The sequence below is a fragment of the Hermetia illucens genome, chromosome 3 (genome assembly GCF_905115235.1).
Source record: "Hermetia illucens chromosome 3, iHerIll2.2.curated.20191125, whole genome shotgun sequence".
NCBI lineage: Eukaryota > Metazoa > Arthropoda > Insecta > Diptera > Stratiomyidae > Hermetia > Hermetia illucens.
This window is the reverse complement of record NC_051851.1, coordinates 5,473,313-5,493,750: the sequence shown is the minus strand read 5'-3', so window position 1 is coordinate 5,493,750 and position 20,438 is coordinate 5,473,313. Positions and strand designations below refer to the sequence as shown.

Here is a 20,438-nt window from a genome sequence, read left to right as displayed (position 1 = left end):
ACGATAGTAGTCGGATATACCGACATGGTGCACTACAAATGCATAGGACAGTAGTAAGTGATATGGTGCCATCGCGATTTCTTAAAGAAGGGTTTCATCTCATTATGAGCCACCAAGAGCAAATGGCTTTCTTAGCTCTGGAATGGCATCTCAAAACATCAATAACTGCAAACCTCGAACTAGCCGATCTTCTCGATAGTGATAAGTATCGTATACGAAAGAAATAAAGATTGTATCTAACAATTTTTCAAAGCAACATGGGAAACAGTAGCAGGAACACATCAATGGGTGAGAGCCTCCACAATTGTAAAATTAACAAATTACAAACCCATAATGACAACTTCATGACTCTTTTGCGACATTTACCCGCATAATATATTTGATTTACACTTGACGGCACAGATTACATGGTACCTCGGTCAATTGACTCATTCAACACTACCGCCTTGCGGGACCCCAGCCATCTCAGTAAACTATTTAAACCTAAGCCTCATACTGAGAACTCTCCAGTAATGTAAACAGAAAGTTAGCACCAATGGGTTGTGTTCAATGTCAATAAAATCACATAAAAGACCCCAAATTCATAAATAAAAAATTTAATACGATAAAAGGAAGAAGCAAAAAAAGATCGTCATCGCCGCGAGGAAAAGATACAGATTCAATAAAAAAGATATTTAGTAATAAATGGATTTCGATCTTGGGTCTTGGGAATGTATCGAAGGTTAACCGAGAACGATATATCGAAAATAAATTGGATAGTTCTTGTGGTTGTGTTATTGTCGCGTGTGACTCATTTTCTCATATTATAAATCGGTTAATGATCCCCCGAGATTTTTACGAATCTGAAATCTTTTGCGCGTTCTTCAGGAATTTGATATCAAGACGAGATTTTTTGCTGCTCCTCGAGCCATTCGGCCAATGAAATCGTTTTTGTTTTTCATATTCCACGTCCAGCTCGCGATGGTGACTGGCGAGCCCGTTTTCAGGCAATTCACAGAGACAAAAGTAGGATATTGCGAAGAAAAAGCTTTTTATCTGGTCACGTTTTGTATCTCCAAAGCGGAATTTCAGATATTTTTATTTTATTTTATTTTTTCGGCTGTCATCCTGAATATCCAAAAATTCAAGAAAAATTTCCATTAAAATGTTGATGCAAGTCTGCTGTTTTGATATCTTCGGCGCTTTTTTTTTTGTCTCCGCTGCATTTCCTCCAAAGATTTCTTTTTCTTCAAGACCAACTTAATGAAATTTTCAGTTTAGCATCTTCAAGATTCTTTTTGGACTCGAAGCAGCCGCAAGCGACACGCCAAGGTGTCCCAATTGTTGTGAGTATGTCCCTCCACACATGTACGAATGTTACTTAAATCTTTTTTGCATTATCTGACTTTTTTTTTGAATCAAAGTTGGATGTAGGATGGAGTCTTGTCACGTCACGTAGAGAAAGTAACGTGTTGCATTTAAAAAGTTGTTTTCGGAGATAATAAAAATGTTTTTTAAGTGAATATCTTGAGTACTGGCGCAATGCGAATGAAAGTAAAATTATTTGGCAGAGCTGTTGGGTCTGCCTCTGGGTGATGCAGGGAGTGCAGAGGCTGAAGTGCAAATCCGAGAAAACATTGGCAAACACGGAGAAGAAAAGCACAAGGTGCAATAATAAAAGCTGTTAAATGTTCAAATGATGTTAGAGCAACATTTGAATGCACATTTTTTATCTTTTTTTTTTTTGTTGGCGCCGTCGTGTTTCTCGATTATAAAACAAAAGCCGGCCCCGTCACTTTTCATTAGAATGAGACATACGTGACTACGTAAAATGTTATGTAGCTGAAAAGAAAATGAAGTGCAAGTGCTTTCGTAACTTGAGAAATTATGTATGTCTCAGTGGTCGCTCGTTAAGTTCCAGTGGTCTGCAAACGCTTGTCTACATGATGTAGGCTGAAATCCAACTCAACAAGGTAATAGTTCATGGATGAGTTCCGATTAGTAGCTGACAGCAACACTTGTGAAGCCTGTTCAAGGGGACCTCACAAAAGTTTTGCAAACATAGACCTCAATTGCAAATCGACGAGCCACAATGCGTCCAAACAGGGCCTAATTTTAAGCTATGTTATATGAGGCGAATAGTGGTAGGTCCCCTCACACTGTAGTATTCGCAGCTTTTCAACAGGTGCATCATTTCGTCAATCCCATTTACTTATTACAAATGGCGCCCAATGTGGGGTCCTACCTGTGGAAGATAGCCATTTACAGACCCCAACTTCGTTTTGGTGTGTCAGGTGTGCCATGGAATCCCTGGAATCAAGTAAGCCTTATTTTCCCATCCCACCTTGTAGAACAGCATTTCGTATCCTTTCCTTGGTAGCATAACTAAAGAGCCTGTCTTTTCTTGTGGTTAGGACTTAACATCTCGTAGGTGATTGCCTTCCAGAAATCTCTGGATCTACGAGCCTTTGCGACCATATGTTGAAAGGCACTGCTGTCTGAACCTTTGGCGAATGTCTTTCCCTACCTTTATGTGAGATCAAGCTTTAATGGAACACGGAGACAATTGGGCAAAGCTGTGCCATTTCATCTTCAAAGCTTCATTCTCACTTTGCTCCTGGTTGCCGAAAGAGGGAAATCGAATTCTCCCTATTCCTTTTGTTTGATTTGTTATAAAATACTTAGCGACGAGGAGGTTGCCTTTCTGGATCTAGAGAAAGCATTTGACAGTGTGCCACACGAACTTATCTGGTATGCTTTTCGACAACACTTCGTGCCAGAAGAACTCGTGCGCTGGGTTCAATTGCTCTACCACGATCCGAAAAGTAAAGTCCGAAGCATGGCGGGTGTATCAAAACTGCTTCGTGTCTCTGTTGATGTTCATCAAGGAAGGGCCCTCTCACCACTCCTCTTTGCTCTTGTTGTGGACACCGTCACACGGGATATCCAACGTCCAGCGCCCTGTACACTGCTTTATGCAGATCTGATCAGATCTAGTATCTGATAGCAAAAATGATCTCGAGCAACTTGCTCAAAAATGGAATGATCCCCTCATGCAACACGGTCTCAGATTGAATGACTCACCAGGGTCTGACTTTTTTCTGTGAGGGTACCTCAAGAGGCGTATCTATAGCCACAGACCGCAAGATTTGGATGAGTTAAAAAACGCAATCCTTCAAGAAATCGTCCAAAAATGGAGTGATCTCAGATTGAATCTAAACAAAACTGAATTTTTGACGACCGATCCCCATGAAACAGGGACAATCACTGTCAGCGGCAGTGATCTGCTCAGAACTGAGCGATTTAAATACCTCGGCTCAACGCTATCAGCCAATGGAGAACTGCGATATGAAATTGCTTCACGCATTAACGCAAGCTGGATGAAGTGGCGTTCCACAACTGGTGTTCTTTGTGATCGACGTATCAACGAACGTCTCAAATCGAAAATTTACCGTAAAGTTGTCCGTTCTGTCGCTCTATATCGTTCTGAGTGTTGGCCAACTATAAAGGACAATGAACGGCGTCTTGCGGTAATGGAAACGAAGATGTTACGTTGAACTAGTGGCGTGGCACGTTTTGATCACATCCGAAATGAGGATATCCGCGATCTTTATGGGGTCGCACCATCAGGAGTATCAAATCACGTTTCACCCTGGGACCTATACTACCCTTTGACCGCCTCCAAAGGCCTATATCCTCTATAATATATCCTTTAAACGAACTGATTCGGGTCATTTGGCTTCGACCCAGTTAAGTGTGGTATTGTAATAAAAATTTAGTATGACTATCCTTCAATTGTAGCAGAGGTTGCAGATGAACCATGCGACCTCTGAAACTTTGAAACTCTGATTGAGAAAGGACAACACGACGGCTATGAGTGCCATAACATACCAAATTCACAATAGCTTTAACCGGGCCCACCTTTGACTACAGACAGTTTGGTAGCTCTAGATATTTCAATACACACCCGAATCAATTAATTGAATGAATTGCAAATTATCTGGTTACCCGACAGTCTTTCACAAAGTTTAGATGCAATCAGTTTAAACTTCAGAGAACGCAACCACCATGTTCAACTTATGTCTATCAGTGCTCTTTGCACAACATAAGGAACCTTAAGTCTTCAACTATTTATGATTCCCACTGACCCCTTCGTGGAATATGGCGCGTCAACCACATCTACGCACCAGCGTTCGCGCTTCAGCTCCTCCCACGATTTCCTGAGATCCCTATAATCCTTCTCTACTGTTCTGCGGCAAATACCCTTGGAGCGATCCACTCATCGGCCATCTTGGGAGAGTGGATTCTGCTACATGGCATAGCCCGCAATGCAATAGTCGTCTCTCGTTAGTGTATGACCTATCTGCTGCCACTTCCACTTTTCAGTCACGGTCCATATGAGTGCCAGGCAAGTTCATTGTTTGTAATTTCATCAGGCTAATGTAGCCCGATGATACAATGCACACAGGTGTTGACGAAGGCTTGGGGCTTTTGAGAAACTGTGGAGTTGACTTTCCAAATGTTTTTCCCATATAGCAACACACAAAAAGAGCACTACACTACACTACGCTCTGTAGCACAGGATAGTCTCAATTTGATTTTGTTGTCGAGGTACCCATATTTCTAAATTTAAGACAAGTCAACGAAAGCGGATCTAGCCCTGTAAATGTGTCAAACAACATCCAGTTTCGTGCCACCGTCAGCAGGAACTGCACTCCCTAAATATACAAATTGATCGACGCCTCCGATGCTCTACAGTAACTGCAGCGATTAATAACTCTGCGGGGAGACCATCAAACCCAGTGGCTCTATTCCGCTTGAATGCGTTAATAACCGAAGTTCCGGAGTAGCCTGTCCAAAACCATGTTTGAGAAAAGAAAAGAGAGGGATAACTGCAGCCTGAATGGCTGAGTTACACGTAAGTGTCTCACGTGAGTAAGGTATCACAAACCTCATAGCCAGTCCTGCTACATAGTTGTATGAACTCTGGCACGTTTCCAACCACCTGAACTAGCTATCACCAATGCCAACCCTGGATAAGGTTTTATGATGGGCCGACAACTCATCCATGTAAAAACTACTCCACGTCAAGAAACCTGGAACATTTTCCCCGGATTGGACGAATAAACGACGATGACCAAGCAAACGACTAGCGGACTATTCTTTCGTATCCTGGAATGTACCCTCTCTGAACAAACCAAGGGTCGTCAAGGCCCTCATTGAACAGGTCAAAATTTACAAATCGAGCATGATTTCAGTCCAGGAAACAAATTGGATTGGTAGCGGAACAAGCGATATGAATTCGTACACAATTTTCCAACTTGACCAACCATCGAGTCAGATCAAGGTTGGTTGCGGGCCATTCGCGTCAGGACTCGTTTTTCCGCCTCTGGCTCATCAACGTACACGCCTCGACAGAAGTCAAGGAAAATGTAGTGAAAGACAGGTTTTGATGAATACCTGAAGACGCTATTTGACTCACTCCCAACAAACGATGACAAAATACTGTGCGAAAATCGGGGAACCACTGAAGGACACGGCCTCCATGTGGAATGTTATCAAAACGGTCAATGGTTAATTGACTTCACCAGCAGTAAAAAGAAGCTCCACACGCTGCCCGGACCGGCGCATTCACCGTCAACCAAATTGACCACGTGCTCGTTGGTAAAAGTAGGCGTCCAGTGTATTGGATATACGACCCTATCGAGGAGCAAATTGCGATTCAGACCATCACTTGGTGACGGCAACATATCGGTACAAAATCTCCTCAGCACACTAGTGGGGTATCAGCTCTACCAGAAATTGAAGTGATAAAACTTGTTTTTCCTATTCGCTAGTGTTGACTTTTATTTTGCAAAAACCGACATTTCGGGAACCATTTGCTGCCTTTATCAGTGCTAACAAGTCTGTTTGTCAATGGGTTTATTAGCTATATTTATACTAATCTGAATCTATAATATCATTCTAATTTTTGCTAGGACGAAACCCACAGCAATCACCAAGCAATCTTGTTTGAACCATGGTTAGATAGAGCAAAGAACCGAAAAAGACTTTCCTGACCAACTTTGAATGAGCAGACCTTCATTAAGATGTGGCTAGACAGGGCCACTAAAGCAGACGAATCTATGGAAAGAGAGCTGCATGTTCCATCATCATCAAAGGATGCGACGCGTCCATGGCTGAAAGACATGCACATTCCAGAGTGGACGACCAAACTCTTCTTCTTTTTCTTCAGCCTTTGTCCCGTTCACAAGCGGGGTCGGCTCGTCGTGATTGGCTTCGCCATTTGGCTCTATCGAATGCCTGATCTGGGTGCAACCTCGAGGCTTTTAAATCCCCATCTAGCGTATCAAGCCACCGTTGCTTAGGTCTGCCTTTTGGTCGTTTACCATCGACTTCGATGTTCAGACCAATCTTGGCAAGTGAATTCTTGTTTGCACGAATTGCGTGACCATACCATCGAAGACGCCTCTCTCGCAACTTTTCCACGATCGGTGCAACCCCATAACGATCGCGGATATCCTCATTTCGGATGTGATCTAAACGTGTGACGCCACTAGTCCAACGTAGCATCTTCGTCTCCATTACCGCAAGACGCCGTTCATTGTCTTTTATGGTCGGCCAACACTCAGAACCATAGAGAGCGACTGGACGGACGACATTGCGGTAAATTTTAGATTTGAGACGTTCGTTGATACATCGATCACAAAGAACTCCAGTTGTGGAACGCCACTTCATCCAGGTTGCGTTAATGCCTGAAGCAATTTCATAACGCAGTTTTCCATTGGCTGATTGCGTTGACCCGAGGTATTTAAATCGCTCAGTTCTGGGCAGATCACTGCCGCTGACAGTGACTGTGCCTGTTTCATGGGGATCAGTCGTCAAAAATTCAGTTTGTTTAAATTCAATCTGAGACCGTGTTGCATGAGGCGATCATTCCATTTTTGAACAAGTTGCTCGAGATCATTTTTGCTATCAGATGCTAGGAAAACATCATCTGCATAAAGCAGTGTGTAGGGCGCTGGACGTTGGATATCCCGTGTGACGGTGTCCCTAACAAGAACAAAGAGGAGTGGTGAAAGGGCGCTTCCTTGATGAACACCAACGGAGACACGAAGCGGTTTTGATACACCCGCCATACTACTTTTCGGATCGTGGTAGAACAATTGAACCCAGCGAACGACTTCTTCTGGTACTAAGTGTTGTCGTAAAGCACACCAGATGAGTTCGTGTGGTACACGGTCAAACGCTTTCTCTAGATCGAGAAAGGCAATGTAAAGAGGGCGATGCTTCTCACGGTGTTTCTCCATGAGTAACCGCGCAGTATGTATTGCGTCAGTAGTTCCGCAGTTCTTGACAAATCCGGCTTGATTCACGGTTATTTCAACGATTTCGCGAATACGGTTGTGAAGAATGCGTTCAAAAATCTTCATGGTATGGGAAAGTAACCGGATCGGACGGTAATTTGAACATTCTGCTGGGCTACCTTTCTTTTTCCATATTGGAACAGTGGTACTTTCTTGCCAGTCAGATGGTGTTCTTCCTTCCTGAATAACCCGGTTAAAGAATTCACTGAGCCATAATGTTGGATCCCAGCTCTTCGCTTTCCAGAGCTCAGATGCGATGTCGTCAGGTTCTGTTGCTTTCCCCGATTTCATTTGTTTTATTGCCTCCTCGACTTCAGTTGCGCTGACTGGTGGAACTGCTCCAAATGTCGGCAATGATTGTGGAAGTGGAGGATGAGCAAATTCTTCAGTTGAAATCTGCTCGAAGTATTCTCGCCATCTATCCGTCGCGGCTCGACGGTTGGTAAGCAAAGTACCGTTCTTGTCATTAACACAACAAAAGTGTGCGGTCATCACGGCTTTTAGCAAATCGATACAGATCTCTCTCGCCATCCCGAGTGTCCAGTTTATCGTAAAGATTTTTGAGATGGTTCGCTCGGGTGACAACGACCGCTTTCTTTGCTTCACGGTTGCAATCTTATAAATTTGCCAGTTAGTAGGCGTTTTATCGTCGAGAAATTTGTGGTAGAGGCGTTTCTTTTCATGGACCTTCATTTCAACATCATCATTCCAAAGCCAAGTATCTCGGTTGATGTATAGCTTACCCGGCTTGGTGACCCCGAGGGTTGCAGAGGCCGCTTTGTGGATCATGTCTTTCATTTGGTTCCATGATTCTTCAACATTCGTAATGGTCGGCAATCGTATGAGTGAGACCGTTTCTTCTTTCTTCTCACCAAATCGCCACCATTTAATGCGCGGCGGGCCAGTGCGTTCCTCACGCTTTTTTATCGGTGGCTTAATTCGCAGGACGGCAATCAACGGTCGATGTTGAGGTGCGATGGTCTCATAGGGAACGACTTTGCAATCAGTGACAGTGGTAAAATGTTGGCGCCTTATGAGAATATAGTCGATTTGCGTTTTACTGTTCCCACTATAAAGTGTGGGAAGATGAGACAATCGTTTGATGAACCATGTATTCATAAGAACAAGGTCATGTGTGTCCGCAAAATCGATTATACGCTCGCCACCCTCATTGCGCGCTCCGAACCCCTTTCACCTACGGCACCTGTTACCGTCTGCCTTTTCACCCACATGACCATTAAGGTCGCCGGCAATGATTATATAGTCGTCAGCAGGCCCGTGACAAGTCTTTTCATCGAGAAGTTGCCAAAAGGCGTCTTTCTCGGCATCAGGTCGACCTGTCTGTGGTGCATACGCGGTGAAGAAGTGAATAGTGCGATCAGCTAATATAATGGTGATCTTCATCAGCCGATCGTTAAATCGTTCGACTTCTTTAATGGCATCACGGAAACCCTCTGAGATGGTAATGCCAACACCATATTGAATGTGTGGGTTACCACAATAGAGAAATTTATAGCCATTTTTACCGTGTTCGCGTTCAATGTCGCAGCTTTTGGCACCAGACCATCGGGTTTCTTGCAGAGCGCAGATATCAATGCGCCTTTTCCGAAGGGCTCTTGCGAGTTCCTCGGTGTTTCCAGTTAGGGTACCAACATTTAGCGTGCAGACACGTATTTGTTTTGTTCGTTGTGTTCGGACTAACTTGCTTACGTCCTGACGCCGTCCATGCGTCAAGAACCCTTGCCCATTTCTCGACAGGACCGGTGCCCGTCCTGCCGCGTCGACTGAGATGGACGCCCTAGCATTTCTCCGAGACTTGTGACTCAGTCCTTTGAGCACTTTGATCCCTCACGCTTCATTACTACAAAATTAACTTGTTTATTCCGATGCGTGGGTCTACACCGGATTCCAAAATAGACAACACAAGGGAATTCGCGACGGCCTAACGAGTAACGACCAGAACGCGAGCTAAAATTGAAAAATAAGAAAAAAACAGCTCGACTGCGCGCGTGGAGCCGTAAGCCTCCGGACCCGAGTGCCTCAATCAAGGAGGGGAAGATCCACGACCGATCACAGTCCGGATTTGTGCCTCTCCCGCCTTAGATCTTGAATGAGGCGCGGCCCCTGAGGCTCCCACCCTTCCTTGACATCCTTAGGCCAGTTTGTTCTTTTGAGGATGTCCCTGAACAGGCTCTGAGGGAGCAAGGAGGAAAAGAGAGGGAGGAAGTCCTCAAATTACTCAAGAGTTAATTAGAATTCATAATGTAATTATTCAAAAAAAATTAAATATATAAAAAAAAATAATCAAAAATCAGAAAAAAAATAAAACAAAATTAAATCAAATTAAAAATCAACAAAAAAAAAAAGAAATTTGAAAGAAAAAACTTTAGACTTACTTTTGCTATTAAACACTCCGAGCTCGGCGTGGTAGCTGCTTCTGTGGTGAGAAGAAATTAAGCACATTAGAAATTCCTAAACAAAATTTACAATTATTTATATATTTCTCTTTTTTTTCTATAATAAAACAGAAAACCTCTTTGGGTTCGGTGACTTGAACTGCTATACGCGAGAATTTTCCCGGCTAGATGAATGGCTTGTCGCGGGCAAGCCTCCCCGAAAATTTTACATCAATTGCAGCCGCCTCTTTGCCTTTCTTCCGCTGTTGTCTGTTATAACAATTTATTTCCACGAATGTTATAATTTTCTACTGTCAATATTAATCTAAACCACAACACGGCTAGTTTTCGAGGTAGTCCCGGAGGTTTGTTTTGTCTGGAACGGGGACCACAAAGGGTTCGCACTGTTAACGTCCCTTGACAATCCACTTCGATTTCTTTCACTAAACCACCTCCTCGTCACTAATTCGAGTTTTAAAAACAATCGTCATCATCATCAACGGCGCAATAATCGGTATCCGGTCTAGGCCTGTCTTAATAAGGAACTCCAGACATCCCGATTTTGCGCCGAGGTCCACCAATTCGATATCCCTAAAAGCTGTCTGGCGTCCTGACCTACGCCATCGCTCCATCTTAGGCAGGGTCTGCCTCGTCTTCTTTTTCTAACATAGATATTGCCCTTATAGACTTTCCGGGTGGGATCATCCTCATCCATACGGATTAAGTGACCCGCCCACCGTAACTTATTGAGCCGGATTTTATCCACAACCGGACGGTCATGGTATCGCTCATAGATTTCGTCGTTGTGTAGGCTACGGAATCGTCCATCCTCATGTATTCCAAGAGCCAAGAGTTCGCAATTTTTCTTGCTAAGAACCCAAGTTTCCGAGGATTACATGAGGACCGGCAAGATCATAGTCTTGTACAGTAAGAGCTTTGACCGTATGGTGAGACGTTTCGAGCGGGATAGTTTTTGTAAGCTGAAATAGGCTCTGTTGGCTGACAACAACCGTGCGCGGATTTCATCATCGTAGATGTTATCGGTTTTGATTTTCGACCCTAGATAGGAGAAATTGTCAACGGTCTCAAAGTTGTATTCTCCTATCCTTATTCTTCCTGTTTGACCAGTGCGGTTTGATGTTGTTGGTTGGTTCGTCTTCAGTGCTCACGTTGCCACCATATATTTTGTCTTGCCTTCATTGGTGCGCAGCCCAAGATCTCGCGCCAATCGCCGCCTGCTCGATCTGGATGAAGGCAGTTTGTACGTCTCGGGTGATTCTTCCCATGATGTCGATATCGTCAGGTGGACCTCTTGCATTTACCTCAGCATCGCGGATCACTTTCTCGAGGGCCAGGTTAAAGAGGACGCATGATAGCGCATCCCCTTGTCGTAGACCGTTGTTGATATCGAATGGTCTTGAGAGTGATCCTGCTGCTTTTATCTGGCCTCGCACATTGGTCAGGGTCAGCCTTGTCAGCCTCATTATTTCGTTGGGATACCGAATTCTCTCATGGCCATGTACAGTTTTACCCTGGCTATGCTATCATAGGCGGCTTTAAAGTCGATGAATAGATGGTGCAACTGTTGTCCTTATTCCAACAGTTTTTCCATCGCTTGCCGCAGAGAGAAAGTCTGATCTGTTGCTGATTTGCCTGGAGTGAAGCCTCTTTCTGGGCGTATGGGGCTATCCGGCCTAGCAAGATAGTGGAGAATATCTTATAGATGGTACTCAGCAATGTGATACCTCTATAATTGCTCCACTGTGTGATATCTCCCTTTTTATGTATGAGACAGATAATGCCTCTTATCCAGTCGTCAGACAGTGATTCGCTGTCCCATACCATGAGTACAAGTTGATGAGCCACTTGGTGTGATTGGTCGCCGGCTGTAATTCCATCGGTATCCTGGCAACTTATAGTTTTTAAACCGATGAATTACACGGACTGTTTTTTCTATGGTTGATGGTGGCAGCATTTGTCCGTCGTGATCAGTTGGTGTGACCTCCAACTCGCCGATATTTTGGTTTTTGAGCAGTTAATCAAAATACTCAACCCATCGCTCCAGTATGCCCATTCTGTCGGAAATCAGATTTCCCTCTTTGTCTCGGCAGGATGAGCATCGATGTGTGTAAGACTTCATCCTGCTGTTGATAAAACTTGCGCGTCTGGTGCGGTTGATTCCTGTGCCTTTCGAGTTCATAGATCTGTTGGTTCTACAGGCTGCCTTTTTCCATCTGTGAAGTCGCTTTTCCGCTCGCCGGAGTTCGTGATAAGTCTCTGCGCGTGCCCGCGTTCTTTGCGAATGCAGAATTACTTGGAATTCAGCATTCCTCCGTCCCGTTGTAAATTCATCGTCGAATCAGCTGTTCCGACTTTTCTTGTGGCTGGGGCCAAGTATGTTTCTGGCCGTATGAATAATAACGTTCTTCAGGTGGTCGTGAAGATCATTTCTTGATACTCCAGGACATCTGTTAGCTGCGGATATTGGATTGCGTTGTGAATGGCTTCAGTATTCACTCTCATCAGATTGCCAGAAAGGATTGTAGACGGTGTTTTAATTCGAGCCTGGAGCACTATGCCAACGTGATAGTGATCCAAGTCTATATATGCCTCTCCGTGTGTGGTTAGGCTCTGAGGTATTGATACTGATAAGGGGGTATCCCACCCTTCCATAACTGTCACCAGAAAATTTGTTAGTTTCGGATCAATGCGATACAGACGTAGGACATCGTTTAGCCAGGTATACGGGACGCTGTAAAAAGCGGATATAGCGACTAAAGAGGTTTTTTGCTTTTCCTGCAACTACCGAGTCAATAATAAGTCGCTCTTTGCAACCCCTTAACCCGACTCGGCAGCATTTCTGCTCCTCGAAGAGTGTGTCCTTTTTAGGGACAAAGTATGTAATTCCCGCAGTGAGAAAGAGTGAAAATTCCTCTGACCGACTGTGTATCCTGGGAATTTTTTATCCCAGTACTTCTCCCCCGATCAAGACGAAGACCCCTCTAGCTCTTCGAGCAGTTTATGGCTCATCCAATCTCTTTGATCCGCAAAATTCATGCCAGGCGTTTTGGCAAGGCGAGTGCCTTCGGCGGTGATCCACTTAGCATACTCAGCATGCTGGGTCAGTAACCCCCAAAGTCCACCCCAATACTCTTTCGCTTCCGTCACCGAGAACTGTATTGTCTGGGCGCTCTGTTGGGATCCGTTGAGTGATCTTAAAAAGCTTCCCTGGTTCTTCGCGTACGTTGCATTCGGGGCACGTCTGAAGCAACTACATTTCCTCATCTACTCCCTGAGACGCTGCAGTGGCGGATAGCCATTTCAATTCATGAAATTATAATAAGAAGTAGGTATAAATCTTTGATTTGGAGACTTTCACATCACTAACTGAAGATAATCTTCCATTTTGCGGCCTAAGGATAACAAAGCATGGTGGCTTCAAGGTCGACAATCACGAACATCTCAGGCAGGACAAGTATCGATTAAGGATATGCCCCGTCGTGGATCAAGCCATCTTTTCATATTCCAGTTTTAGCAAGCATGTTTTTCTTCCTTTAGTTTGGCGTGTTATTGCCAGATTAGAAGGAAACGTGGAATTCAGTATAATGACACGTAAGGACTGGAGTGTTCAAAAGAACCCCCCCCCCCCCCTTCCTCATCCTCGCTAACACAAAAGTATGCAAATCTCGTGCTGACAGGACACTTCAGTGGAGATTTAGTATTTGCAGGTAGGTCAATTTCGCCAAAGTTTAGGGTTTTGGGGTAGTTTTCCCTTCCTCTTCGTTTTTCAGTTTCGTAGCCATGGACTCCTTTCCGATTTCACTGAAGGGTTCCGGTCCATGTGGTAGCGACCTGCACCTTTCCTGGCCAGAACACGGGCTGTCTAGTTACCTTCAAACCCAATGTAGCTTTGAACCCAGAGTATCTAAATGTTATTGAGGAAGCCGTTTAGATTTCACCTGGCTGGACTAGTTTGGAGTTTACCCAGCTGTATTTAAGTGCCTTAGTAGCCAAGGCCAAGGCCAGCTAAGGCTGACTGCCTGTCAAAATAACAATATTCTGCTTCCTATAGTGTGCTTACCCATTTGTTCGAATTATGTAAGCCTTTCAGGGGCCAATGACTTCGCCGCCAACTCCCTCTTCTGCGATTGATAGGTCAGTACACCAGGTAATCAGTTGCAAGTTCACTTCTTTGGTCATTGTCACGCACTCCCAGTCTGTCCTGTTACTTCAACGCGTTTCAAACTTCTCGTCGAAATGAAACCTCATTGTCATGTTATCCCTTGGCATCAGCAAACCTAGACACCGCCGATAGAAAGAATGTCAATTTTCCTTCGAATTAGGTAGCTTTTCGCCTCGTTGATATTCCCATTTGAACTCAATGGATTATTCTGTAATATTTTTGAAATACCATTTAATTTCAGATTGCGGAATTTCAAATTATGGACGCAGCCCACGCTTAGACGATGGTGACTATGTACGCCCCGCTGAGTATCCTTGGATTGTTTTCATCAACACCAAAACACAGTTGAAAGCAGGAACTCTAATCAACGACCTTTATGTAATAACTTCAGCGAGTAATGTTTACCGGTGAAAAATTCATTACAACCTAATCCTTCCCACATTTTTAATTTATTCCTCAAATTTCAGGGAAATCCAATATAAAATAAAAATTTACCTCGGAAAATACCAAAAATGTGATTCGGAAAAAATCCAATTGATTTCTGGGGTTTCAAACGTGATCATCCACCCTGGCTTCATCCACCAGATCAACATTCAAGACATTGCTTTGCTTCAATTGACGACGCGCGTTGAATTCAACTCGCACATTTCGCCGATCTGCTTACCCAGCCCTGGTACCAATAATGCCTAAAATGGAAAGTGAACATATTCAACCAATTTTTTGCATACTTACAGGTGCTTCATATGTGGGTAAATTGGGTGTTGTTATTGGTTTCATCCAAGACCCGAGCGAAACGGTTACCGGAAAAATTAACACTTGCTTGCCGCGGAAGACAATTCTACCGATTGTGGGTCAGGCGGATTGCAATCGTCCAATTTACAGTTTCGAACTGTGTTTGGGTGTTGTTGGCGCGGATAACATCGTATGTGCGGTATGTAAAAAAATTGTAATTAATTTAATTTAATGCATAATAATATCAACTGATGCATTCCATATGAGCCATACCATGACCGTCCGGTTGTGGATAAAATCCGGCTCAATAGGTTACGGTGGGCGGGTCATTTAATCCGTATGGATGAGGCTGATCCCACCCGGAAAGTCTATAAGGGCAATATCTATGGTAGAAAAAGAAGACGAGGCAGACCCTGCCTAAGATGGAGCGATGGCGTAGGTCAGGACGCCAGACAGGTTTTGGGGATATCGAATTGGTGGACCTCATCGCAAAACCGGGATGTCTGGAGTTCCTTATTAAGGCAGGCCTAGACCGGATACCGGTTGTTGCGCCTTTGATGATGATGACGATGCATTCCATGATAATGATGGTGACTATAAACTGTTTGATGGCACTTGCTTCTAATTTGGTCAATCAAATTTTGCTGATGAATTGGAAGGCGATTGCCCATCTTTTTAGCTACTTATTATACATGCTCCTAAAAAGGAAGTAATTTTCTCCCCCTCTTCTGACCAGCTTTAACTATTGTTTCTTCTTTGCTTTTCATTGTGAAACGGAATCGGTCAGGAATTTATAGTTCACTAACCAATTGAATTTAATAAAACTTTTATTTTAATTATTAGGTAATGACATGTAGACAGTTATGCAGAAAATTGAACGGAAGTCCGACCGAAATGATGTATGGCAACTGAGTGATTCGAGCCCGGTTGCTACGCCAGCCTCTCGGCTCTCATCCTGATACCGACAAGCAGGCACTCAGGCGGGTGTGTTCCGAGCCGCTCATTCGTGGTGAGTTGTGTGCTAATCCGCCCATACTTCAACGCCTCCACACTTCCCCACTCCCAGCTGATACTAGGTTTCAGCTCCTGGCTCGCCAGTTTTAGGGGTGCAAATCGAAGCTCACGCGCCGTGCACCTCTTTTCCCCGAGATCTCAGCTCTGGGAACAAAAAGCTTTAGCCTGGTCACAGAGACATTCTAAAGAAGCTTGGCCACGGTGTTCCGGAGCAAACGCAAAAGACTAGTGGTTAAAAGGGCTGACCTAGTATCGAGCACGGGGTCGCTAGGAAGTCTCAAGTTCTCCCTGTATACCAGTTTGGCCGAGTTGGCCGCAAACTCTTCACAATGGGCTGTACGGAAACAAAGTAGAACGAAAGGCAGGGCTTGCGACCACGAAGAGCCATCATGTCCCATTATAGGTTGGAGAGTTCCGTCCCCACGTACTCGAGGAGGGCGATCAGACCCGAGTCTGCAAGGGACTCATCTGAAGTGGCTTTGCCACGAAGCTTCACCGGAGGTTATCTGGTACAATGGGAACCGGGACGGCCCTCTGAGAGCATATGCTCCAGGAGAATTCCTTAGTTGCGCATCCACTGGTATGAATGCTGAGCCTGTACTCAGTATAAACCAGGACCGCTGTGCTTGCATGGCGGGGCTCTGATTGTGGTCCCAAAATCAATCCGTGTCCGAAGAGGACCGTGGGATTATGCCTACATGGCAGGTACTCACGTTAAACCCCCAGGACTTTATAGGGACCTTCAGTGTCCAATCCCAGCGTTCCAGCATTCCATAGGATTGCGGGTACCACGCAGTCATACGATGGCGTTTAAACTCTAGAAGTTTGCCCAACTCCGAGAACAGAGTAAACTCGAAGGGCATTTCCTGATCAGTAATGACTTTGGCTAGAACTCCAAAGCGTGAGATCTATTCCAGACAAAGGGCCCCGACGCTCGATTATGTGGAAATGTCGGCCGGAGGTATTGCTTCAGGCCAACGCGTGACCCTATCGATGATTGTGGGGCAATACTTCAAGCCATGCGAATCTTGCAAGGCGCCTATGATGTCGATGTGGATCGTATGAAAACGCTTTGTAGACCGAAGGAATACGTGTACGTGCTTGGTGACTTTACACTTCTGACACGCGATGCACTGTCTGGCCGAGGAATTAACATCCTTATTCATTGAGGACCGAAAATATTTGCTAGTGACCAACCGATTCGTTGTCCGAATGCTTTGGTGTGGAAGATAGTATACTGCACGGAATACTTCCTTGCGAAAAGTGACCGAAATATGGCGTAGGTCCCTTAACCTGAAGGGAGGAAACTCCCGTAAGTTGTATATGGGGTTCTCTGAGGCTTTGAAACACTGCGTCATCCTTCTGTGCTTCGGCGATTGGCAGGGACTGTGACTTCTGAATTACATGATAAAGCATCTGAAACTACACAGTCTTTGCCGGACACGTGCTGGATGTCTGAAGTAAACTGGCTTATAAAGTTCAGGTGCCGAATTTGGCGAAGGGACGCTTTGTCGGGCTTCTGCTTAAAAGCGAAGGTTAGAGGCTTATGGTCTGTCAACACTGTAAACGGCCTGCCTTCTAAGGAATATCGAAAGTATTTAATTGCCATGTACGAGGCTAATAGCTCACGATCGTAGGTGCTGCATTTCCGTTGAGTTGTATTCAATTTTTTGAAAAAGAACCTCAACGGCTGTCAGATTTGGTTTACCTTTTGGGAAAGAGCAGCACCTACTGCGATGTCTGAAGCATCTGGTTGAGGAAATGCCAGGAGTGTAGCGTCCCTCAGCTGTCGTTTGGCTGGTTCAAATGCCTGGACGGCCTCTGTAGACCACGCAATCACACGCCAGTCTTTGGTCTTGGCGATGTGGGCAAGAAACGATGGTAACTGTTCAACATGCCCAAAAACCTTTGCAGATCCTTGACTGTTGACTGAAGTCTGCGAAGGTCTGAAGTTTACCTGGCTCCCGATGGATTGCCTCAGTAGAAATCGTGGGGCATAAAAACTTCACCTGCTGTTTGAGGAATTTGAATTTTCCAACGTTAAGTACAAGACCGGCCTCAAGGAGACACTGAGAAATGCATTCAAGATGTTCCAAATGCTCAGATTCGGAAGAAGAGGCGACCAACACATCACCCTAGTACACGAAACAAAAGTTAAGGTTTCGGAGGACAGAGTGGATGAACCTCTGAAAAGTTTACACCACATTGTACAGACCAAAAGTCATCCATTTGAACTCGAAAAGTCCGAAAGGTGTACATAGTGCCGTTTTCGGAATGTCTTCTGGAGCTGCAGGAATTTCATGATACCTCTTGGCCAAATCCCAAGCCAAGTAACACGGGAGTTAACGAGGTTTTACGGAAAGTCGTGGATGAGCGGTATGAGGTAGCGGTCTGGAATGGTCTAATCATTCAAACGTCTGTAATCGCCACATGGTCTCCATTTGCCGTTTTGCTTTGGGACTATGTATAAAGGAGAAGATCAGCAGCTATTTGATGGTCAGCAAATACCCTATTTTAAAAGAATGTAAGCAACGAGCTTCTGGTGTGGTTATGGACGAGAAGACTGGGGGGCCAACAGTGCGGATGTGGTGCTGAACATCATGTTTATCTGGCTGCAGGAGGCTAGTTATGTTGCTGTATTTTTGAAGGATCGCGCGAATGAGGCTACTTCTTCAAAAATGATATAAAGGATGAAGGTTAAGCAGGTGGCAAGTTTACCCGAAGACCTGAGCGAAGTTCTGGGATCTATAAGAGACTTGTTCTGCAGATCTACCAGCAATCCATAGTGGCCTAGGAAGTCTGCGCCTCATATGGAGCTGCTGATCTCCGCTATTATAAAACGCCATGAAAACGTTAGCCGTTGTCCTAGATTTATGTACGTTCACTTGCCTGTAACCATAAGTACGTATGGTAGAGGAGTTTGCTGTTACTAGTTTGAGTTGTTGCAGGATCAACTTGTAATTCCGGAATATCGGGAGGATCGAGACGTTTGCGCTTGTGTCGATTAGGTAACGAGTTTAATTTTTGGTGTTGTGAATGTGAACGGCTGGTACACTTCTTTGCCTTCTCAGCAAAGATGCGGTGGGACCAGCAAACTGCAAGACTCGTTGAGGTCCCCGACGCGTGGCTTTTCGATCGCCCATTTTGGTTGGCGGACCGCAAACGGGTTTTGGAACTACCTCCCGAACGCAGAGCTCTTACTATCGCTACTAGTTTAGAGACGGTAGGTGCAAGGATGGCCACTGTCTCGTGCAGCTCAGTAATTCGGCCCGTGGCCTCCCGCAACACTTCACTGACCACGGGGCCCGCATGCACTTCATGGATCTTATTAGCGGTAGTTGTCGAGCTGGTACTGTCTGCTAGTGTTTGAACTGTTATTGTGTTCCTAGCAGCAAGTATTGCCTTCGGATTTTCTTTGGAGACTGACTTGAGGACCTATATCTAACGATAAGGCGCTTCTGCAGAGTATCCCATTCAAAGAAGTGCCCGGTCTGGTAAATGATTCGTTCCATGAACAACAAAGTGGCCCACAATGTAAAGGCAAAGTAGGCAACCCTCTCCCTCAGTCCATCGGCAAAACCTTTCCGACCAATCCCGCAACAGAATTAAATTTGGCGAGTGTGATGCCAATATTTTGGAAGAGGTATGTAGATGATATCTGCACCACTTTCAGAAAAGACGACTGTGAAAATGCGCACAATTTTCTCAATGGATTACATGGAAATAACGAGTTTTACCTTTTGATGGAAAGAGAAAGGACAATAACAATTCTTTTATCTGTTATTGAGGAGGAAGCACAAGACATTACCCCTGAAGATTTGCAGGAAGTCGGTGAATACAAATTAAGCTAGGATCACGTCCATCAGCACAAGGTCTTCTCCTTCATATATTCACATATGAAATGGAGGCGAGCGAATTACGATGAATCAACCTTTCTTTAGGCAAACCCATCATAGAACTACTTTCACTCCCTTCCTCGCTTCCCATTACTAAGGGATGACGGTCTTTGAACATCGATAATTGGAAGCCCTTTTGCTCACTTTCAAAAACCGCCAGTACCAGGTTTCCGAAGCTGTGCCCAGTAACTTTTTCGCTCTTTTCTCCTACATATAAGACTATATTTTTGAGAATTCTTCTCATAGCCGGTTATTTTCCACCAACATTTTAATAAAAGTTTTCTTTTAATGTGTTTCAGCAAGATAACGGTGCTGGAGTCATACACAAATCGGAAACAGGATCGCATGAAATTGCCGGGGTCATTTCCGACAAGCAAAGTTGTCCCCCAAATGAGAACGTTTACTACTCCGTCAAGGACTTAGCCGTCATGACATCTTTAGAGCCTCATCTAAACTGGATTTTAGATAACACCAAGGACGCCTGTTATTGCACCAAATTCTGAAAATTGTATTTCGGTATCAGGATTGTACTTTCTTGCAAAATTATAAATGAATACTGGAAATGAAATTATTTTATTTCTGACAATATAAAGAGATAATCGTGAAAGGTTACTCAAGGAAACAGAGCTACACTAAATTCAAAAAATTGTCAAGCTTATTATATTTAGATATATGGTTGCCATTCACCCCTTGATGTGGTATAGCGCGACAACCACACCTACGCGCCATCGCTCGCGGTTATTCGAAATGCACTTCAGCTTTCTCCACGACTTCCCGAGACACTCGCACTTCCCCTCTACTGTCCTATGCCAGGTGCTCTTAGGGCGACCCACTCGTCGCCTGGATGAGGAGGCCATTGAGCTTGTCCCCA

The 20,438-nt window shown here is 44.6% G+C and overlaps 1 protein-coding gene across 1 annotated transcript; it reads left to right on the top strand.

The window, feature by feature from the left end:
- The first annotated feature begins 540 nt into the window (after nucleotides 1-540).
- LOC119650826 (vitamin K-dependent protein C-like) lies at nucleotides 541-20,070 on the top strand. Its single transcript, XM_038053962.1, has 6 exons — nucleotides 541-1,005; nucleotides 1,256-1,325; nucleotides 14,167-14,332; nucleotides 14,393-14,598; nucleotides 14,660-14,856; nucleotides 19,867-20,070. Exons 1-6 carry the CDS (start codon nucleotides 919-921, stop codon nucleotides 20,068-20,070), a joined length of 930 nt encoding a protein of 309 aa, XP_037909890.1. The 5' UTR covers nucleotides 541-918.
- Nucleotides 20,071-20,438: the final 368 nt, after the last annotated feature.